Genomic DNA, 24,694 nt, shown 5'->3' with positions numbered 1-24,694 from the left:
CCCTGTCACCAGACTAAGTAGTGGCCCCTTTTCTGTGCCCTTGCAGAGTCTCCATGCATCTTTCCTAATGCTCTTTCCACTTTTCTCTTTCACGCTAGATTGCAAACTCCTTGAGGACAGTGGCAACTCTTTCTTATTCATCTTTATGTCCTTGGTGTTTATTCCAGTTCTGGAGCATACCTGGCCCTCAATGAGTCTTATTTACGTCAATCAATATTTAAATCAATTTGATAGTATCCATGAGTTGAGACTCCAGACAGAAGAGGGGTGGTGTGCAAAGAGACATGTCGATTAAGTGATCTATATCCTGGGATATATCCTGGGACTACCTGTAGTAGCTCTCCCCTCACATGATGAAGTTTCTGACAAGGACATGTATTATTGAAACACGTTCCTTTCATTAATAGTTATCTTTCTGCAATAGTAATAACTAAGATAACCTTTTTCTCTACTGTCTGCACAACCGGAACAAACTCCTGAGAAAGGAAAATATATGAGATTTGTGATTTAAGAGATAGAGGCCAACTAACTTCTTTGCCGTTGTATCCAGTAAATACTGAGTTACAGAAGGGCCCAAACAGAACTGTAATAGCAGAGTGCTGGCAGAGATTAGCGATGCTTTACTCCTGTTTTGTTTACCATAATGAACTGGTCAATAAACATCACAAATTGTTTATCTATATAAATCTTGACAGATTACTCTTTATAAAATCCATTTGGCAAGTGAGGTTTTCCCATAAGGATGAAAAATGAAGATTTTAAACAGATTGTGGGAGCAGCTCTGGCTGTACCAGGAGAGTCAGTGTAATAAAGGTTTCTTTATATTAATATTACAAAAACCATTTATCCTGGCAAAATCAATATCACAATTCATCTTAGTTTGGTGTTTCTCTTTCTAAGCTTAAAATGTCTTTTCCTTTATTACATATAATTTTGTTTTAATAAACGTGAAATATATTTCATTTAGGAGGTACTCTCAAGGAGGGATAACTTATAAAATGACATCAAACTTGTAGCTTATTTGCTAAAGAGTCTTGGAAATGTTGAAAATTATATTTGAGTGGCTGAGACACGTACAGGAATTATTTTACTTAATCCTTAATTACAAAATTATCCCCAGTGTCCTTTGGGCTAAAAACAAACTACAATATTCAGAAGTGTCTCCTCCTATGAACTTCATTTAGGGAAAATTCTCTCTTACCCAAGTCAAGCAATTATAACAAGTCAGATAAGTTGAATATAACAAGGGCTTGGATAAGAGACTATAAAATCAGAAATAGACACATTTAATTACTCAAAACATTGCATACTTTCCAGAGAAGTGATTTATTTATTCCATTTGGATTTGGAACTTAATATCCCATGGATATTGACATAGCTGCCTTAGAGTTATGTGTGTAGCTCTTGGCTGGAAGAAAATAGAACTATATCAAGGAAAGGAATTATATTATACACTGGAAACTATTACTCTAAATGTGCTATATGTAAAATAAGTGTGATTGTCTCATGAGTGAATGGTAGTAAAAGCTGAAATACTCAAGAGACACTTATTCATGAGTGGTGCAGTGATATATATTATATGTATATATATTATGTATATATGCATTGGGAGGTTGGCTCTTAGTGTTTATGCTCACCAATATTACACTAAAAGCCTACAAACAATATATGCTAAACAGTAGCATATAATGAAATTAAGAGCAAATCAAATATTTTGTTGCTGCTATACTTTAATTTTAATTTTATCATATAATTTTCTTTAACACTTAAGCTAAACAAAACATCTATTTGAAATGGAACTCTGATGCAATGTGTATAGATAAAGAATCTAATACAGTTGTTTGTAGGGGAAAAATGTCCTTTTATCATGACCATAAAAAGGGCAAACTAAAGTACAGTGGTTTTCAAGCGAAACTGTACTATATTTATTCCCAAGGGGATATTAGTCCATAAAACAAATTTGCAGCTTATTTGGCAGCCTTAGCTTTTATCGGCCTTTTTAAGGGTGTTGAATGATTACTCAAGAGATCACACCGTAAAAATTGCAGTGGGGTAAAGTAACTCTATCCATCCAGCATCTTTATGAGAACATATAGGTGAATCCACTTAATGTTATTTTAAATGTATCACACAGAGAGGACCTGTTTAAATGTCAGTGGTTTCATACATGTGCTGTTTTGGCTTCTCTAATACTTCATGGCACCAAAATTGTGTATCCTAATCAATGCCATTGGCATTGACTAAGTGTTTGAATCATTCACTCTGAGGAAACAGATTTTAGTTTTTATCATGGCAAAATCCCAGTACTGTTATTTTTATAGAAAACGTTGGGTCCAAGAAATGTACGTTGTAGTAAAGTTATCTCATTATATTTATATCATTAACATCTTTTCATAAATCAGAATAATGCTCTATTCTCCAACCATTCTGGATAACTGAGTTTAGTACATAAAATAGAAAATGAAATATAACCCATGTTAACGTATCGGCAGTATATCAACCTATCTTCCTCAAGAAATTTGCTTGGTGAAATTTAGTCTTTGTGGAACTAAATATAGAATTTCAAGATTTTTGGGGACAGCATTGATTCACCCCCAGTTTTTTTTTTAGTTCAAAAAAGATTTAGAAAATAAATTTTATTTAGAAAATCTAAAAAAGAGGGAGGGGAAAAAAAGAAAACAAATTATCGATTTGTGATACTCCACAATAACATTTGCATGAAATTCCATTTTTCTATTTTACAACTGGATAGTTACTTGAAAAGATACTTTTATGTGTACCTAATCTTAGCTGGCAGGAGAACTGCTTTTGTGAGAAAACAAAACTTAGTGTTCTTAATTGATCACCTGGTATTCAAACTAATCCATAAGATATATCTATCATGGCATGTGAAAAAAGCGATATGACATGTTTTTCCCATTAATTAGTTTATAAAAAGAAGACTTTATAGAGGTTTTATCATGAGCAGCATTTTGAATAACATCTGTTCTGTTTTGTTTTATTTTGCCTTTGATTCTTTGTTTAACTCAAGCACCCTTTTCAATATGTTGGCTAGAACAGACCATCTTACTCCACAATATTATTGATAGGTGTAACTTATACTATGAATTATTAACCAGAATGCTATTCTCTTTGATGGTTTATTTGTCTTGTTTTCAGATGTCGGCCTTGTAATTGTCATCTCTCAGGAGCCTTGAATGAAACCTGTCACTTGGTCACAGGCCAGTGTTTCTGTAAACAATTTGTCACTGGCTCAAAGTGTGATGCTTGTGTTCCCAGTGCAAGCCATTTGGATGTCAACAATCTATTGGGCTGCAGCAAAAGTAAGTGAACTCTGGCCCAGTGCTGGTGTGGGAAGCAGCATCATGCAGGGAAGAGGGTCTCGTTGTTTTCTTTTTCCATTTAGAACTCATCAGAAAGGTTTAGGTACAATGTGGAGAATTTAGGTGAAAAATGGAAAAATAAATTACACTAAATGAAATTTGTGTGCTTTTCCTTGATTAGATAATTGGAAATGATGATATGATTATGCTTATAGTGGGAAATTTGCAACAGTTTGCTGGAATGAAATCACCAGTAAGATGATCAAAGTCCTGATTTTCCATAGACTAAGGGTTTTCCCAAGACACAGGACTTTCACTGTTAAAATCAGGCCAGTACTGGTTAAACCAAAATGGTTGGTCACCTTACCACACAAAGACATTTCAAGATAATTTTATAAACAAATGAGAGATTTATTCTTATTTATTATGAGTTTTATATTCTACCATCACCAAATTTTATGGGCACTATTCTACTATTGGTTGTTCATTGATAGTATAATACTTATTATTTATCACAGCATATTATTTACTCTAATAATTGATGTTCCTTTCTACTTTAAGTTACATAAGTTGTTTAAACATCTCTCATATTTATATTTTTAATTACTTGAAGCCAAACATTATATTTTAGTATCTTTTGACTTCTCAGTGGCATTCTCCAATGCCTTGAGTTGATTTTTTTAAGGTCTTCTGCAGATCTACAATTTTATAATGTATCGATGGTTTCTCTAAATCTACTTCAAGAACATATATCCTTACCTTTTCCAGAATTCCTAAGAAATGTCTGCTAGGAACATGTGGTAGGGATCCCTCTATAACATATTGTACCATGCATATTCTCCTTGGGGTTTCCTGGGACTGTCCTGAGTCACAATGACAGGAAATGTCACAAGTCATAACAGATCATCACAAACCAGCATGTCTGGAACTCTGCTATCTACGTTTAATGGAGAGAGAGAGAGAGAGAGAGAGAGATGAGCAATGGAATATTGGGCTGCACAACAGCTGTACTAGATTTTTAGGTAATGGAAGACAGGGTGTAGCTAATGATTAAGAAGACATATTCACGTTTTGTTCCTGTGTGTGTGTGTGTGTGTGTGTGTGTGTGTGTGAGAGAGAGAGAGAGAGAGAGAGAGCATGCCCACATGTAAAGTGCTCTTGAAATCTTGTCTTAAAATGTTGTTATTTAATTTAATTTCATTTATATATTATTATAAATTATTATATATTTATTAATTAGATTTAATTTAATATTATGTCTTTAAAATGGAGTGTATTGCTCATGAGTACTGATGAATTAGCAGTAGCTCTTAGTTGAAAGTCTTCGCCTGGTGTGCAGGAATGGTTTTACCACTCCATGTTTCTCTACCCTGCTCTGTCCTCCGTGACTCTATGTGGTTCGCATCAGCAGAACCTTGTCCTCTGGCTTTTAGTTAGTTGACTTCAGCTACTAGGAGGAACCTGCCAAACACCCAGGAGGCAGGTCGAAGGGAAGTCAAAATGTTTATTTCCCCACTCTGTGTCTCAATTTAGGAGTAGCCTTGAGCTAGCCGTATCCCTCCATGAGTGGTCATAACTCCTTTAGGGTGATGCTCTTCATAGAACCCTTTCTGTCCCTGAGTTCTGTTCCCCTTTAGTCTAGAGACAATGTGCAGAGAAGACTTAACCTAGAAGGCCTGACTGCTGATTTTTGGAAAGGCCTGCTTATAAAGTTAGCCTTTGGCTTGTATCTGGGAACTTGGATTTCCTGAGGCTCCTTGCCATGCCCAGAAGTGATAAAAGTGGATCACTGCATGTAAACTTTTGTACAAACTATATGGTTTGTGTATAACACCTGCTTTTCTTCTGGGAGTCTGGAATTTGGGTACATGCCAGACAGAGGCTGCCTACATGAATAGCCCCTGATAAAAACCCTGGGCACTGAGTTTCTAATGACTTTCCCTGATTGGCAACACTTGATAAACATTTTAATGATGCATTTCTGGGGGCATTAAGCATGTTCTGTGAGACTCTACTGGAAGAGGATTCTTGGAAGCTTGTGCCTGGTTTCCCCTGGTCTTCACCAACATGTCTTTTCCCTTTGTTGATGAATTCTGGAAGGTTTTGATGTAATAAATATTAGCTATAAGTAGGACTATATGCTGAGTCCTATGAGTCCTTCCTAATAAACCATTGAACCAAGGGTTCAATGGTGGTCTCAAGGACATCTGACATAAATAATAAAAGAACTTTGCTGTTTCCATACTCCATGCACTATTTTCCCCACCCCTTTGAAAATAGTTTCTTTATTAAGCTCTTCTCATACTTTCTTCTTTCTCCTAAGACCCTGAATAAGTCACCCAGTGACTGTAGGTATTGTATATTTTAAAGTGGTTAAAAGAACTTGGAATGTTCCCAACATATAGAAATGATAAATACTCAAGGTCATAGATACCCCTAATACCATGACTTGATCATTACACATTTTATACATGCAACAAAATGTCCCATGTACCCCATAAATATGTAAAATATTACATATCAATAAAAAATTTAAAAATTGGTAGATTCATTTCTGTACATGATTTTAAAATATTTCTTGACAAAAAGATGAAGGGTTTACAAAATAAGATAACACAGTAACTTGTACCCTTGAAATCTTATTTAATGAGAATGTTATGCTTCTCTAAATGGATGGAGGATTATGCATCTTATTTAAGCCAGAAGGGGGAAATAAACTGGTAGTTAATTGTCCTTAAGAAATATTTAGGTATTTTTTTTCTTTTACCTTTGTATATTCTGGGGGAAATAAAAGAAAGCTCATTCTCAAAGATAAGAAGACTAGGGAAAATTTAGAGTGACAGAAAACAATGTTTTCTTGTTATATATTTATATTATACAAAATGTCACTAAAGCAGTTAGATGAATGTTCTTATGTACCTGATAAGTAATCATACTACATCTTAAAAACACCTTTAACGGGTGTTGGTATATTTTCACAGTATATTCAAATTGTTTCTTGATAATATTTAAATATTTTAACATCCATAGCTATTTATGTCACCAAATATTCTTTCTTTTACACTGTGTCTGTGAAGCAAGATAAGGCATTGTGTTTAATGGAATGGAAAACTTCCTCTTAAAAATCCAAAAATTATGCTACTTAAATTTGAAGTTTCAATGGAACTTACGTCAAATTTTAAATTAATTAAGTAGAAAATAAATGTTACGCATCCTTGGATGGTTTCTAAAAAAAAAAAAAAAGACAAAGAAATGCTTAATGTAAACTATTGTGGTTTCTTCCCCCGTCTATATTTATGTCAGCTGCTTTGACCTACAAATTTCTTTTATGCTTATAGATAAAAAGCTTTGTTTTAGAGAACTCACGATGCATACCCCTTGTTTATTAATGTCTTGGTAAACCACATGTCGTCTTGATAAAGTAATCCTGAATCAGAAAGACCTCTTTGCTGGATATCTTACTTCAGTTTGCTTGTGTGTTTATTGATTGTTCTTGCTAATAAATGCTCTCTCCATTGTAATCTAGCTCCATCCCAGCAACCTCCACCCAGAGGACAAGTTCAAAGTTCTTCTGCTATCAATCTCTCCTGGAGTCCACCTGATTCTCCGAATGCCCACTGGCTTGCTTACAGTTTACTCAGGGATGGTGTTGAAATCTACACAACTGAAGATCAATATCCATACAGTGAGTTTAAGAGTTTGGCAATAAAAAGATAGTATTCTGAGAAGTGATACATTAGTTAAGTTCTTTGACATTGAGGATAAATCCTGTTGTGGTTTCTTCTGTCTAGCAGAGTGTTTCTAGCAGAGAGAGGATTGCAAATCTTACTAGTAATCAAAGAAATGCAGTAAAAATGAGATGTGTATTATTTGATAAACACTAATGCTTATCAAATTCTCAAAGATGAAAAAAAAATTACCCCATGCAGGATTGGTGAGGATGTAGGGAAGCTGGAACATTCATAAACTTCTGGAGTATCTGTGTGAGTTCACTGGTGTAACTTTTCATGTACAACAAATTGTTAAAATGTATGAAAAACCATCCTTTTTTGCATACCATTTGACTCAGCAAACCTACTTCAGGGAGTTTATCCCAAGTAAATTATCTCAAGTAAATTATGACTGTAAATGGACTCAAAATCACAAAAGATATCCATACCTATATATACTCTTTGTAATATTAAAATATTGAAAATAATTCAGATGTTCAAAAAAATTCTTCAATAAGTCATAATATATGGCATAAAAGAATCCTCGTACATTATTAAATAAATTGTAGGCTATGTTAGCCTGTAAAATGATATCTTAGTTCAAATATCAATGAATGGAAAATGTTTGTGACATATTGTTTAAGGTAACTGAAAGGTATTAAAATAATCTGTGAATTATATTTTAATTTAAAAATACTAGAAGACATCACAAATGAATCTACAATTTTTTTCTGGTTGAAAATGTTAAACATATTTATCAAATATTTCTATTATAATACATTCAACTTTTACAATTCTCAGGCTCAACAAAGAACTTTTAATCTAGAAGTAAAATACCAAGCAAATAGTGTAATTTTATGCATACACACATTGCTAATTCCACAGAGACAGACACAGCAACATGACCTTAAATTAAAAGACTATGAAGAAGCTATGAAGGCTATGTTTGCATCTGTACATTTATAAAGATTTTATAGGAGCTTGTAGAAATCAAACTATTGGGATCCATTTCTTTAAAAAAAATTCACTCAGGTGTTTTAGATACAGTTTCCCTAAAGACAGGGTAAAGAAATAGGAATTTTGACATTCTTCCAGCTCTGTCTTCTCTGATTTTGCTTCTAGTCATGTTTGGCTATAAGCTAGTTTAAGAAACTAGTTTAAGACACCTTGGAACAGTAATTCCAATTCAAGTTTCTATTTTGTTCTCTTTGTTTAATACCCAGTTTTCCCAATTCTACATTAACAGGCATAATTAGTAAGAAAAGTGTGTAAAGCTGTATCAAAACACTGAAATTCCATAACCTTTCTAAAACAGTAGGAGGATGCCTTTTAACATATTGATTGACTTTAAAACTCCTGCATGGTACACAGTTTTATTTGGTATATATTATACTGAGTTACATTTTGCACCTAATTCTGCTTGGTTTGCATCTAGCTTATAATGTCCACCACTTTCTCGTAACTGCAAATGTCTCTTCAGTATTCCAAGTCTTCTTTGAAGTTAATGGAAACTCTGAACTTCATGATGCAGATTGCAAAGGGAAATGAACATCTGTCTACATCTGCCATGTTGGCAAAGCATTATAAAAACCTGCTACTAGAATGTTTATTTTCTTCCAAATATCAGCATGATCCAGGTGTCCTGAAACTTAAACTTTTGTGATAGAGGAAGAGAGGAGTTATAAAAATATTGAAAATGATTTTGAAGATGACAGTACCACTGGTTGAATTATTTCTGAAATTGTGAGTTAGGGTCACCCTACTTTCCATACAGCTTAATATTCAGTAGCAAAATTAAACTTAAAAACTATCAGTGGCATTATTCAATCCAGAGGCATGTTTTCTATAGTATAGTAACATATTATGATCTATTTTCTAGATCCTTACATATGAGTATAACACTCTGGCTCTTTTTCATGATTGCACTAACATGAAATCCAAATAACAGTTTCTTACATAATAAATGTGTATTCATTCACTAATCAGACATTTATATAATCCTATTAAACAAGGTATTATTTCCTGAAACCTTATTTTCCATTAAAAAATGCCACTTCTGGCATTTCTTGACAATCACTATAATTAATGATGTGAAAATTATCTGCATGATGGCATTTGAACAGTAAGAACAATTGGTTAGCACTGTCAGAACTTCATATCATTCTAATAATACCTTCATGTTTATTACTCTATTTCCAGTGCATGGCTAGCATGTGTAATACAAAAAGGAAACACTATTTATATGCAGCTGGATGAACACAAATCTTTGGGTTAAATAAAGGCATTAGGAATTATAGGTGGAGAATCATTGAACTTTTCAAAGAAAATTAATAGTGTTGTCTTCCAAGCAAGTTTGATCATTTGGTTGAGACCATTATAGAATTCTTTGTTAGAGTGGAAACTTTTCCTAGCTGACCTAGTGTACTATGGGATTCTCTAGGACAATATTTTCATCATAGGATCATGATATACTGGTGTACCATCTTTAAAGCTTTCAAATTCTTTGTTTTTAATAATAGCATACTAATAATGGTGGAATAACTTTAAGGTTTCTGAATAATTAACTTTGTAAAAATAGGGTACAGCCGGGCATGGTGGCTCATGCCTGTAATCCCAGCACTCTGGGAGGGCAAAGTAGGGGAATCACTTGAGGCCAGCAGTTTGAGACTAGCCTGAGAAAACATAGTGAGACCCTGTCTATACAGAAAATAGAAAACTTAGTCAGGTGTGGTGGCATGAGCTGGTAGTCCTAGCTACTCAGGAGGCTGAGCCAGGAGGATCGCTTAAGCCTGGGAGTTTGAGGTTGCAGTGAGCTATAATAATGCCACTGCACTCTAGCTGAGGCAACAGAGTGAGACAATGTCTATAAATGAATGAATGAGTTTATTTTTATGCTTTACTTAAGGCATGAAAATTAAATTTAAGGTATATTCAATTGTTTTCTTAAATATTTCACTTATTTTCATCCTGATATGCTTTCAGAAGTAGAGGAGAAAAGTATAGAGGTCAAGTTAACACTTTGGGAATTGTACATAATCACCACCTAATATTATCCCTGCTGTAGCCTCAATCTGTGTTGCTCATAGGTATCTTAGGTATCACGGGTGTGAAGAGAACAGTTATAGGGGGAAATAGCACTGTTTTGTTAGTGTTGCAATCTTAGGAGTAGTCAGTAAATCATACTGGTTTTGGTTTTTTTTTTTTGTCCCGTGAGTTTCGACCCAAAGGAGCATTAGATATAATAGGCAGATGGAATTTAAAAATTAAAATTATCTTCATTACTGATGAAAGCCAGATTAGAGAATATATGCTCTTTCCTACAGAAAGACAGATTAGAAGAGAGAAAAATCAATGGGCTGATCTGAGCATGCTTTGCTCTCCCCTCCCACACTGCCCTCGCCCAAATTCACAGATGAATTGTTCCTCCTTTGGGATGCCACGAGATAGGGGAGATAGCCTTTATATGTCACTCTAGAGAAACCCTTCCACAGGGAAACTAGATGATGATTATTTCTATATGGAAAAATTGCTTATATGATTTAGAGGCATTAACATACTTTAAATGTAGAGTTTTATTTGTTCATTTCAAAATATTAGTGGGGGTACAAATGTTTTTGTTACATGGATACCTTGTATAATGATTAAATCAGGGCTTTTGGTATGCTAGTCACTTGAATAATGCTCATTGTACCAAGTAGATAAGTTTTTACCCCTCACTCCCTACCTATCTTCCCCTTTCTTGGTTTCCAATGTCTTTACATCTTTTTGTGCCCATGTGTGCCCAATTCTTAGAGAGTTACATGTGGTGTTTGTTTTTCCATTCCTGAGATGCTTCATATAGGATAATGGTCTCCAGTTTCATCCAAGTTGCTGAAAAAGACATAATTCCATTCCTTTTTATGGCTGAGTTGTACTCCATAGTATATGAATATACTCACATACATACCACAGTTTCTTTATCCACTCATGAATTGATGGACAAGTACTTAGGTCAATTCCACATTTTGAAATTGTAAATTTTGCTGCAGTAAGCATTTGAGTGCAGGTGATTTTTTGATAAAATGACTTTTCCTTTGGGTAGATACCTAATACTGTGTTAAACAGTAGGTCTACATTTGAGGAATCTCCATAATGTTTTCCATAAAGGCTGTACTAATTTGTAGTCTCACCAACAGTGTATAAATGTTCCTTTCTCTCTGCATCCATGCCAGCATCTATTATTTTTTTGACTTTTTAATAATGGCCATTCTGACAGGGGTAAGGTGGTACCTCATTATAGTTTTAATTTGCATTTCCCTGATGATTAGTGATGTTGAGAATTTTTTCATATGTTGGATGGCCATCTGTCTTTTTTTAAAAAACTTCTGTCTTTTGCCCACTTTTTAATGGGGCTGTTTCTTTTTTTCTAATAGATTTATTCAAGTTCTTTGTAGATTCTAGATATTATCGCTTTATCAGATGTATTGGTTGTGAATATTTTCTACCATTCTGTAGATTGTTTACTCTGCTGATTATTTCCTTAGCTGTGCAGAAGCTTTTTAATTTAATTATGCCCCATTTATTTAGTTATTGCTGTATTTGCCTGTGGGCTCTTAGTCATAAATTTTTGAACTAGGCCAATGTCTAGAAGAGTTTTTCCTAGGTTTTCTTCTAGAATTTGCATGGTCTAAGATCTTACATTTAAGTCTTTTATCCATCTTGAATTAATTGTTGTATATGGCAAGAGATAGGGGTCTTGCTTCATTCTTCTTCATGTGGCTGTCCAGTTTTCCCAGCACCATTTATTGAATAGGGCTTCCTTTCCCGAGTGTATGTTGTTGAAGGTGAGTTGACTGTAGGTAGATGGTTTTATTTCTGGGTTCTCTATTTGGTTCCGTTGGTCTGTGTGTCCACTTTTATACCAGTACGGTGCTGCTTTGGTTACTATAGCTTTATCGAATTATTTGACATCAGGTAATGTGATGCCTTCAGATTTGTTTTTTGTGCTTAAGATTGCTTTGGCTATTTGGGCTCATTTTTTATTCAAAATGAAGTTTAGGATTATTTTTTCTAGATCTGTGAAATAAGACATTGATATTTTGATGGGGATTGTGTTGAATCTGTAAATCACTTTGGGCAGTATGGACATTTTAATAATGTTGATTCTACCAATCCATGAGCATGGGATGTTTTTTCACCTGTTTGTATCATCTATGGTTTATTTCATCTGTGTTTTGTAGTTCTCCTTGGAGAGATTGTTCGCCTCATTGGTTGAGTATATTCCTAGGTATTTTGTTTTCTTTGTAATTATTGTGAATGGCATTGAGTCCTTGATTTGATTCTCACCTTGACTGTTATTAGAATATAGAAATTCTACTGACTGTGTACATTGATTTGGTAACCTGAGACTTTGATGATTATTTATCAACTCTAGGAGTCTTTTGGTGGAGTTTTTAGGGATTTCTAAATACAAGATCATATCATCAGCGAATAGGGATAGTTTGACCTTCCCTTCCCCATTTTGGATACCTCTTATTCCCTTATGTTGCCTGATTGCTCTGGCTCGGATTTCCAGTAATACATTGGATACAAATGGTCACAGTGGGCACCTTTGTCACACTTTGGTTCTTAGGGGGAATACTTTTAACCTTTCCCCATTCAATATAATATTGGCTATGGGTTTGCCATATACAGCTTTTATAATTTTAAGGTATATTCTTTCTATGCCTAGTTTGTCAAGAGTTTCTATCAAGATGCAGTGCTGGATTCTACCGAACTTTTTTTCTGCGTCTATTGAGATAATCATGTGGTCTTTGTTTTTGCTTCTGTTTATGTGGTGAATCACATTTATTGATATGTATAAACCATCCTTGCATCCCTGGGATGAAACCCACTTGATTATGGTTAATTATTTTTTTTGATGTGCTGTTCAATTTGGTTTGGTAGTATTTAGTGCATTAACATTTAACAAGTAAACCAGTTCCACAGGAGAAACATAGTTATTACTGTTTTAGAGAGTTGCAAAAACTTTCTCTTAAACTTTCTATCCAAAGGACACTATAAAGAGCAAAACAAGAACTAAAACAAACTTCTAAATATTATTTATTAAAATGGCACTTTTCTCATGTCATCCTAAATAATAAAAGTAGCCAGTATTTGCTTTATTTAAATTTTAAAAATATCAAACATAATCTTATTCCAAAGAGTAGATTGGTATAGTTTCTGTAGTTAAATGATACAATAGGAAAGTAGTTAAAAATGATTCTTTACCAATTTGTAGAATGTAACTATTATCTTTTATTTCTTTTCATTTCAGGTATTCGACACTTCTTAGACACTGACCTGTCTCCATATACCTCATACTCCTATTACATCAAGACCACCAATGTGCATGGTTCAACAAGGAGTGTAGCTGTCACTTACAGGACAAAACCAGGAATCCCAGAGGGAAACTTGACCTTGAGTTATATCATTCCTATTAGCTCAGACTCAGTGACACTTACCTGGACTGCACTTTCAAATCATTCTGGTCCTATAGAGAAATATATTTTGTCCTGTGTTCCTCTGGCAGGCAGTCAGCCCTGTGTTCCCTACGAAGGGCATGAAACCTCAGCTACCATCTGGAATCTGGTTCCATTCACCAAGTACAATTTTTCTGTACAGGCGTGTACTAGTGGGGGCTGTTTACATAGCTTGCCCATTGCAGTGATCACAGCCCAGGCCCCTCCCCGAAGGCTGAGTCCGCCTGAGGTACAGAAAATCAGTGCTACAGAACTTCATGTCGAATGGTCTCCCCCAATGGAACCAAATGGTAAGAATTCACAGCCTAGATTTTCCCTCTTGAGCAAGACATGAATGAGAATCAAGACATTTGGATTTGTGCAATAAAAGTCTCTTTATTGTATTCATTTTTATAACTGTATAATATAATAATTTAGAAACATTTTCTAAAGATATAAGATCCTGTTTGTCCTGGTTAGTGAAACAAGTGTATTTCTTCTAATCTAATAATAAATTCCATTCAATTAAATTGTTCCTTAAAAGGCTAATATTATCTTTGCTCTAAATGACATCTGCCATAACTCAAATGATGTTTATAATTTGAAACTCACTTATGAAATGCATTATATTTGACTGTGTCACAAGTTAGGGCACCCATAAGCAGTAAATTTTCTCTTTTAAGCAAGAAAAAGATATAAAATAATACAAAAAAAACGTATATAGGCTAGCTGACACCATTAAGTTAATTTTTGTGTTCATACAATTGAACTCTTGGTTATGTAGGCCAGACACACATTCACAGATTTTTAATAATTTATATCAAGTACATATTATGACAAAACCTTTCCTTAGACTTCTAAGTTATGTGCTAAAACTGTACAGAAACTAACTATACTAACTGTACAACTAGGGCTTCTGTTAAATAGATAATTAAATGTAAATCCTGAAATTTGGAAACATACAGATTGGAGGTACAAGAATCAGATTCTCAAAAGGAACTAGCTATTCTTGTTAGAATTTATGAATATTTATCATAGAAAAGATTGAATTTATTTGTGATAAATTATAATTATTTTGTCTCTGTCCACTGCCCCTTTTGGTTTGTTTTCCTCATGAATATACCTTTAATAGTATTTCATACATTCATTTATCTGTCAGTTTGTTGTCTTTTATAAGGACCTATCATCTAGATTACTAAATTACTGCATCAGGATTACTAAAAAAATTGACCAGTAATCTAGTTAGAAGAATGACGAAAATCCAGCACTTTAACTGACCTGTCTCCCCCACTACCCCCAAAATAGCCTCTTTGTCTGGTAAGTCACCTTGGTTCACTGTTTAACTTCTCCAGGAATAATTATAAGATATGAACTATACATGAAGAGATTGAGATCTACTGAAGAAACCATTTCTGAAGAAAGTCGAGTTTTTCAGAGCAGTGGCTGGCTCAGTCCTCATTCCTTTGCAGAATCAGCCAATGAAAATGCATTAAAACCTCCTCAAACAGCTACAAGCATCACCGGCTTGGAGCCATACACCCAGTATGAATTTAGAGTGGTAGCTGTGAATATGGCCGGTAGCGTGTCCTCTGCCTGGATCTCAGAAAGAACAGGGGAATCAGGTAAAGATCAATGCTTTGAGTTCTACTTTTAAAAGTAGAATGAACGAAAGTGCCGCCTCAAATTAAAGTCAACAGTGCTGAAGTACATTTTGAAAAGCAAAAACATAAACTTCCATAGGCCGAGGAAAATTTTAATATATGGGTTGGTTACATAAATATCTCAAGGTCATAAAGTACTTGAAGTCAGTTTTAGGGGAAAAAAGTAAATGCTTTAGTTATTAATTCATGGGTGAAAATGGCTTAACGATACAGTCTTTTGGGAATGTTTGTCAAAAATAGTAATTGGTTTCCAGGTCTGAAGTGGGTTGGCCATGTGTCTATGTTGCTCTATATTCAGTATAATTTATGTTCAGTGAGGGATGGAACCGATTTCACAAATCTTTTTTTTTTTTTAAATGTATCTTTCCAAACCAAACAGTTTGGGTGCTAGATTATATATAATGACAGAATCCTGGACATCAAAATTTGTAATTCACAAGTGTGCTTATAGACAGTTGGCTTTGTGATAAGGAAGGAAAGCAAAGTTTTAAATTTTCTTAAGGTATCTTCATTCAGGCAAATGAGGTGTTTTTAATCTTCCACCTTATTCTTTATAAATATTTCAAATTTCATGAGCCTTTAAAAAATATGCTTTTGTTTGTTATGCTTTGAATCCATAGCTATCCAAAGAAACCCAAGTCCTGATCGAAATTTGATCTGTTAGGAGTGTGGAGGATGAGGGTAGCTTTAGGTTGATCTCCCAGGGAATCATTTCATGAATAAAATGTACATAGTGCTTGAGCATCTCTTAATGACTACCAGCCATCTTGGGCAAATAATAGTGCCATGATAGCACAAATGATGAGGCATAGCATTCTGGAAGGGGAAAATCAAGGTCAAAAATGAAAAGTAATAGGTGAAACTGCAGTACTGGACTCTCATAATCTTATGGGTCACTGGCTAATGAAAGTGCAATGAGTTCCTTTGATAATACACCTTTGGTTAGCACATTTAAAATCCATATGAAGATCTCAAGGATGGTAGGGAGAAATGTATGTATGTGTGTACCCTGAACATTTTAATAGAGATTTATGGAAAACTTTGAGGATTTATTTGGGGTTATTTAGGATGTTTCAGATTTACCTCTTTCTGAAGAGTAATATTCTCCCAGCTGCAGTGGGTTTGCTCAGTGAAATATTTCCTTACCTGAGAAACCTAGTACATCACTATGTATTGTTCTAAATTCTGTGGACTGAGACGTATTCTATTTCCGTGACTTCTTTCAAATACTCATAAGACTTACAGTTTCCTACCCAATCATCCTCTAGTTTTATGATTATAAATACAAGAAAATTCATACAAGGTTTTGTTTTGTAAATGGAAGATAGCTGATAATATGAAGAGGAGAACATACATGCAGATAACATTTTTAAAGGTGAATACCTTTTATAGACACCAGTATATTCTTTGATTTTTTTTTTCCAAATCAGAATTTTTTATAAGGTACAGGGCATATCAGAAACTAGAATAAATGTGTGAATTCAGTTTAAAAACTTACAGGGACAGCACTCATTGTTTTGATGATGTTGTTATTGTTGTCACTGATAGTGCCTGTCTTCATGACCCCACCGTCGGTCCTTCCCCTCTCGTCGTACTCTCTTAATGTCTCCTGGGAGAAGCCAGCAGATAATGTTACAAGAGGAAAAGTTGTGGGGTATAACATCAATGTGATTTCTGATCAATCACCTCAACAATCCATTCCAGTGATGTTCTCACAGGTATTGTTATTTTTAACTAATGTCCTTTCAGAATTGACATATGGCTTCATTTTGACATTTTTCGAGTTTGCAGAATTCTGTGACAGAATTCTCTGTATTCATTCATTAAATGGCGCATTTTGTTTCTTAATATAATACTATGTGTATGAGGCTCTCTATATGTATCACTTCTTTTTTCTTATACAAACACATATTGAAACAAAGGTGGCATAATTTGTTTCATAAAACCTGCTTTTTCTGCTTATCATATATCCTTAAATATTTCACAAGAAGTTGACTTTCAGTGGCTGTGTATTATCTTATCTTTTAGACACACAGTAATGTATTTAACCAATCTGGAGTTAGTTAATATTTATATCATATTAATTCTTTTATAATAATCTTAATAACATTGATAAAAACATCTTATGTGTACATTTTGTATATATTTCTATTTTCTTAAAATCTGAAGAATGAAATTTATCACAGCTTATAACAAAAGTTATGAATATGTTCAAGGTTTGGGGTGTACAGTTACGTACTGCCTTCTAGTAATTCATACTCCAGCAGGCAGCAATGAGAATAAGAATCATAGCTAAGAAATACTGAGACTTTGCTGTGCCCATGGACTAAATTGTGGCTGATAAGCCTTTTACCCCTTTTTCCCAGCATGCGGGTGGTCAGTGACAGAGGCTGGTGGATGTTGACTGCACAAGTCATTGTGTGTACCTGACCTAGTGCCTCTTCTGAGAGAGATGCTCTTTGGTGGGCATTAACATAAGACAAAAAGATCTTTATATTTTATGCCTCCTCCCATAGATCTATCCACATCCTTTCATAGACTTCCTGGTTCCTGATCTTTCAATCTTCCTTCTTTTGTGCCCATGACCAATACGTCCAAGCCACTTACTTCCCTATTATCCAGGTATATTTTACCTTGAGACACTTCTCTTTCCACACAAAACGGATGACCAGGTGCCCCGCCTGAAGCCCTGCCCATGGAGAGGATTTCTTCTCACTGCTGTTTTTTGGGACCATCCTGAGTAGGGTTATAGAGCAACACCCACCCATTTTTCACTTGCAAGCACATATCGAGACATCCCATCTGTGAACCAAACTCTGCTTTCCCCCCATTCTTTCAGCCTTTGAGGGACCTCCCATGGGTCAGGGGAATGAGACACTAGTGTAACAATGGTGGATGACGTGGGCATCTGGACCACCTGCTTGTACCACATGTTGTGGCTTTTTGCTCTGCTTATACCCAACCCCAGATACCCGCTTTATTTTATAATGAATTTCTGTTGGGCCCCCTAGAGCAGGCTGTGGGCTGTCAATACTCTACCTGCTACCTGTGATGAGGTCCTCGTTGCCAGCCAGCTGGTGGGCGATCCAGCTCCAAAATATCATTTTAGAGTCTCTTTCATAGGGCCACTCCTGGTACCACTATCTTAGGTCAGATTCCTGGGGAAATAGACTCTCTTGGCAGAAGACTTGAGTGCAGGGCGTTTATTGGGGAGTGCTTTCAGAAACGGCATGCATGAAGTGGTAAGGGCTGTGGGGTTGAGGAGAAGCAGCAGCTGAACTGTTGTGCAGTAATGAAAAAGGCCTCAGCTGATCCTGTGGGTAGTTCTAGAGCTGAAATGACCCTCTCAGGCTGTCCCAAATTAAGTCAAGAGACCAGACCTTTGTACCCTAGTGTATTCGTTTCTTAGGGTTACTATAACAAGTTACCATAAACTGAGGTGTCAGCAGGGCTATGCTCCTTGCACAAGCTCTAGTAGACCATCCTTTCCTGCCTCGTCAGCTTTCCATGGCTGCTGGTATTCCTTAGCCTGTGGCAACATAACACCAGTCTCTGCTTCTGTCTTCACATGGCCTTCTCTGAGTCTTTTGTGTCCTCTCTGTCTGTATGTTTCATTTCTCTTATAAAGACACTCGTCATTGAATTTAAGGCTGACTCTAAATTCAGGAAGACTTAACTAATTGCATCTACAAAGACACTATTTCCAAATAAGGTTTCATTCTGAGGTTCTGGGTAGACATGGATTTTTGGGAGACACTATTCAAACCACTACTAATAGGTTTGTCATTTTTTTTCTAAGTATTTTTAGTGGACAGGAACTCATATACAACACAAAATTTTATTTTGCGTACTAGACTAAGAAAAAAAGCCAATAAATAATTTATAATTCCTTGTTTTACTTTTCCGTTAATCTAGATATGTGTTGACTTATTTGCAACTATCTTGTGATAAAAATATACCTAGTATAATATATGTCTTTCAACTGAAACAATTTAGTCTACCAATCTGGTAAATTATGGGATTTAAGGTAAATTTACAGTTATAATTACAGTTTGGTCTTGTCATGTTTTATGCTGTATTTACCCTTGAAGTTTTGTTTTGTTATTCTTTTTACCATTCTTTTGCTGTGTAAACTGTTCTTTTCTTGTGAAACACAATTTCAATTCAGCTATTACTTGCATTATAGTAGTTATTCTATTCCAAGAAACCAAAACAGGGGAAAATAGCATAGTTTATAAAAATATAGTCTTAGAAGTCTACTTATTTATTTGTATCCCATTTCTCCCAGTTATTAGCCATAATGCACTTCTCTGTGCTTCAGATTTTACTCATCTGTGAAATGGGAAAACAATTTCTGCTTACCTATGTGGTTTATGTGGAACTTAAAGAGCTTAATAAATATTGACACCATTATTATTATTAGTGATTATTATTAATGGGATAGGATCACATTATACTTTATAAATTAGCAATCATTCAGTGGGGCAGAAAAATAAACCTTTTCTTGTTGTTACTTAAAAGGCCTTTCATTATGGCTGAATTGAAAGAAGGATATAGATATGTCACTTTATTCTCTTTCTCAGTCTCTCTCCACCACAAGTAGCTATTTTCCTAATCCTATGTTCAAGGAAGTGAAATCAAAAGTAGCAGAGCAAAGTCAAAATTTTCACCTTCTCATTAAATTTGTATTCAAACTGACCTGAGTGTATCCCCCTGGTATTATCGTGGTAAATAAATTGCCAAAATTCTTAGAGAAAGTTCACTGTAAAAATAACTATTAAGAATTCTCTGCCTAAGAATATGACAGGAAAAATATGCAGAAGTGGTGTCAATATCCATGTGGGATTTCAAGCTTTTTCCTACCCCTTCAAAGATTTATTTCATGGAAAACTTTTAATTAGATAAATCTTATAAGACATATAAATTGATTCTATGTACATGAAAAGACAAAGGTATCTGAGTGATAATTTTATGTGCTTCAAGGAATGGGGCAAATAATGTCTTTTTAAAATCATGCAATTTATAAGATCTATATGTAGAGAAGTAAAAGCCCATCAAAATTAATATTAGTTTAGATTTTCTATTTCTCATATTTCATATGTTCTTCTTGCTACAAAGAATGATTTCTTTAAAAATGTATTCAATGTATCTTAATGTATTTTGTCCTAAGAACAATTTCATTTTCTAAAAACTTACATTTAATTCCACCAAAAGTATTCTAAATAGGATGAATTTTATAGCAATATTAAGTAAATTTAACTCATTTTTAAATTTTATTTAGGAAATTTTAAATCACATTGTGCAGAAAAGTTTGTCTTTAACACTTTAATAACCATTTTGGAATTAGAAAAATAAAAAATTAATAATGAGGTATTTGTTTTTCTGATTTCTAAATGCAGTTACAAGGAAATGGCACAAAAGTTTTGAAATATTTTAAAATTTTTAAAATCTTTAAAACCACCTTTATTCCTGAACAATGTTATCTAAACACTATAACCTATATTATAATCTCAGTGCATTTAGAACTACTCACTTAGGTTATGAAAGTTTAAAGTCAATACCTAGGAAAATATTCCAAATGGATTTTATTTATACCCCTAAGGAGAAAATATCTGTAAAATTACTCCAAATGTTACTAAAGTTTACATTTATCTGTATTGACTTTTATGGAAGATTATTTTATATGAATGTATATCAATGGCCCTAAAAAATAATTTTGTACTGATTGTTAATGTTATACTTTCTGTTTTAGTGACATTTTTTTCTGAGTATAATTTCTGGTGGTCTTTATACTACAGCCTAAGCAAATTTACATGTTTGCTTTTGATCAATTCCAATTATAATGACAGAACTGAGTCTTAGTGTTGATTGTTTAATTACTTGTTTATGGACTTCGGAGCTCCTCTCAGTCTTCTTTGCTCAAATCTGATATTTTCATTTGAAATTCTATAATAAAAACAATAGTTCAAAAAATGCAAATGTTTGATCTAATATGCATGTGCTTATTTGTATAAGAAAGAGAAGTGGGAATTGACATCATGCGGATACTCAGTCATGTATTTAATTTTTTCTCCCTTTTTCTTCTGCAGCTTTTTTTTTTTTAAATGATAGGATTGATTTAACATAGTGACATCTTTCTGTTCTAGCAGCCAAACAGCACGTGCATTGCTGCAGTGGGTTACTTTTGGCCAAGCCCCATGGTTTTGTTTGGACTTTTTCAAGATAACAATGACAATGTCACCATCTTTATCGGTACCATTGGTGACAATAACCATACCGCCATGCTGCTTTATGAGGCAATAACTTGGTTTTCTCATTTATCCACTCAGGAACTGGATTATTACCTCATAAAACAGTGTGATTGTACAATTATCAATTAAATCCTGGCTTGTCGAGACTCTTCAAAAAAAACAAAAAAATCCCTTTTCCTAATAGTGGTTGGCAATAATTCCCTCTGTCTGAATCCATAGAACTTTGACTTCCAAGGTGATATTTTTCACACTGATTATCTATTATATGTTTTTTTTTTTTTTTTGCCTTGAAGCTGTTGCACACTGCTGAACCTCAAGAACTGTCTTATGTTGTAGAAGGACTGAAACCATATAGGATGTACAAGTTTACTGTTTCTCTCTGCAATTCCGTTGGTTGTGTAACCAGTGCTTCGGGAGCAGGACGAACATTAGCAGCAGGTAAGCAAGTTTTAATGGACGTGAAAAATTTTGTTGTACATTTAAAAACAAACACCCAAAAAACTCAACACTTTCTGTACTTGGGTCTTAATATTTTTCTTTTCTGTTTTCTCCTGATCGCTCCCTAACCCTGATTGCTACTTACCTTGACATTTTAAAACAACAACAAATTAAACTTATAAGGAACTTTGGATTGGAACTGTGTCATAATAAGAAATAAATGACTCCAGGGCTTAGCCATCAACCTATGTCCTAGTACTGTCCTGACGATTGTGAGGCATGTTTAGGAGGCTTCTTATGAGGACTTCAGGATACCTGTTCCATAAGTCCTGACTTTTTATGTGGGGTTGGGTCTCCCCACTCTTGTCTCATGGGGACATCCCAGAATTACTGTATTGTCCTGATGTTATATTTGGCCTTTATTGGATAGGCAGTTGTTTACTTACTATTTTATTTATAATTAAAAAAAAGCTCTCAGGTTTATAAAATTTAAATAAAAGAATTGCTAAGAAATATAATCTTAGGGCCAGGCATGGTGGCTCACACCTGTAATCCCAGTGCTTTGGGAGACCAAAGTGGGAGGATTACTTGAGGCCAGAACTTCGAGACTAACCTGGGCAACATAGTGAGACCCCATCTCTAAGAAGAGAAAAAAAAATTTTTTTTAATTATCCAGGCATGGTGGTATGTGCCTATAGTCCTAGCTACTCAGGAGGTAGGACGATCACTTGAGTCCAGGAGTTTAAGGTTAGCTATGGCAACACCACTACCTAAGCAACAGGATGAGACCCTGTCTCTACAAAAATAGGATAATCTTAGTAGGAAATAGTTTGTATAACTTTTGCTTGCCTCACTTAGAACTAACTACATTTATTCAAACCTGATTACATTGTCTATCAGCAATCCAACAAGGCCTCGTTTTCCGACGCTCTTTAAAGAAGTATCTAGATGTAAGGAAGTTAACAGATTCCTAGATGAGTTACAGATATTGTGAAAAACATATTTATCTTTAAAAATATTTCCTAGATGTCCTCCCTATGTCTTCATCCTATTATTAATAGGTCCAATTCCGTAGGTTTTTTTTTTTTTTTTTCTGGTTCTGGAAAAACTTGTTTAGCTCAAATGATCTCATCCAAGTAATTTTGTTTCTTTAAATTTTTCATCAGTGCAAACAACTCCAAAATTCTAAGAAGTGATGATTTCTACTTCTATGACTAAACTCTGTGTTTTTATGTATTTACTCTGTATGTATTTCCGATGTATGTATACATTCATGAAGTACCTAGCTTGTACAGAACACTGTTCTCCTATAACACTGTCTCTTATTTTTGGTGTACTATAGTATTAAAGGGTTAACAAACTAGAGCAACTGAATATAGATAACCGAGAAGTCTGTCTCCTTTAGAAAAAAGAATGATAGAGTTTGAGACTAGAGAACAAAAATGCAAAGAGGAATCAGTCTTCTAGGCTGGAGAAAGTGAAAACAGAGACTTAACACAAGCTGAGATTGGCCTGAGGTATAGCAGAGGGTAGAGGGACCCTAGCCGTGTGACTGAGCAGAACTGGAATATTGTCTTTTCAGGATTGTAAAACATTTAAAAGTGTTCTCCTGTGCCTATGCAGCCAATATTATTAATATAGTCTTCATAATATTCTCCCCAAGTGTTTGTCTAACCTGTGTCTAATACCTTCAGTGATAGGAATACTACTACCTCTCAGACAAATCCATACCATCTTTAGACCCCTCTTTTGTGCAAAATTTACCTATTGGGTATAATGTATACTATTCAGGTGATGGGTTTGTTAAAAGCTTAGACTTTCCTACTATGCAATTCAGCCATGTAACAAAACAAACAAACAAACAAACAAACAAAAAAAAACACTTGCAGCCCCTACATTTAAATAAAAATACATAAAAAGTTTCTTATATTGATTGAATATATCTCCTAGCAGCTTCTACTCAACATTCATATCTACATCCATGGGGGCTGTCATGAGTCAAATTTATCTTGCTTATGACATTGCTTCCAATAGCTCTTCATTAACACTATGCTCACCCAAGTCTTCTCCTTCAGGCTGCATATCACAGAGCCTCCCATCTGCACCGCGTGTGCAATAGCACCTGGCACTGTTATTAGTACGGTTCCTCTAGATGAGATCTAGTCTGTCTTTTCGTAGATACTAACAAACTAAAGAAACTGAAGGGAGACATGCTTGTCCCTGTAGACTAGCTGAATCCTGGAGATGGACAGAGATAAGCAGGAAAAATGTCTACAGAACAGAATGTCCCTGCTCTATACCTTAATGATAACACCTATGCTAATATCAATAATATCCTTGCTGGATGCAGCCGTGAGTTCTGGTTGCATAGAAGACAATGCACCTGAGTGTTCTGTGCAGCTCTCACTGTAGCTAACTGAGGAGGCTTAAGGCCACTTCTGTCTGCTGGCAGGACTACGCGGTAAAACTAACCAAAGCCCTCTGACTCCTCTCTCTACACTTTTTTTTTTTTGAGACAGAGTCTCACTCTGTTGCCCGGGCTAGAGTGCCATGGTATCAGCCTAACTCACAGCAACCTCAAACTCCTGGGCTCAAACAATCCTACTGTCTTAGCCTCCCGAGTAGCTGGGACTACAGGCATGTGCCACTATGCCTGGCTAATTTTTTCTATATGTATTTTCAGTTGTCCAGCTAATTTCTTTATTTATTTTTTTTTTTTTAGTAGAGACGGGATCTCGCTCTTGCTCAGGCTGGTCTAGAACTCCTGAGCTCAAATGATCCGCCTGCCTCAGCCTCCCAGAGTGCTAGGATTATAGGCATGAGCTACCATGC

At 34.9% G+C, this 24,694-nt stretch overlaps 1 protein-coding gene across 2 annotated transcripts in view; it reads left to right on the top strand.

Moving 5' to 3' along the window:
• USH2A (usherin) overlaps positions 1-24,694 on the top strand; it is a 605,447-nt gene that overhangs the window by 133,055 nt on the left and 447,698 nt on the right. For both annotated transcript variants that reach the window (XM_045536030.1, XM_045536031.1), the window contains 6 exons: positions 3,160-3,323; positions 6,850-7,008; positions 13,329-13,823; positions 14,865-15,134; positions 16,722-16,891; positions 21,718-21,862. In XM_045536030.1, the coding sequence (XP_045391986.1) occupies positions 3,160-3,323; positions 6,850-7,008; positions 13,329-13,823; positions 14,865-15,134; positions 16,722-16,891; positions 21,718-21,862 (1,403 nt within the window). The remainder of the gene's footprint in view (positions 1-3,159; positions 3,324-6,849; positions 7,009-13,328; positions 13,824-14,864; positions 15,135-16,721; positions 16,892-21,717; positions 21,863-24,694) is intronic.

The sequence above is a fragment of the Lemur catta genome, chromosome 23 (genome assembly GCF_020740605.2).
Source record: "Lemur catta isolate mLemCat1 chromosome 23, mLemCat1.pri, whole genome shotgun sequence".
Taxonomy (NCBI): Eukaryota; Metazoa; Chordata; class Mammalia; order Primates; family Lemuridae; genus Lemur; species Lemur catta.
This window is presented reverse-complemented; position numbering and strand designations above follow the sequence as displayed.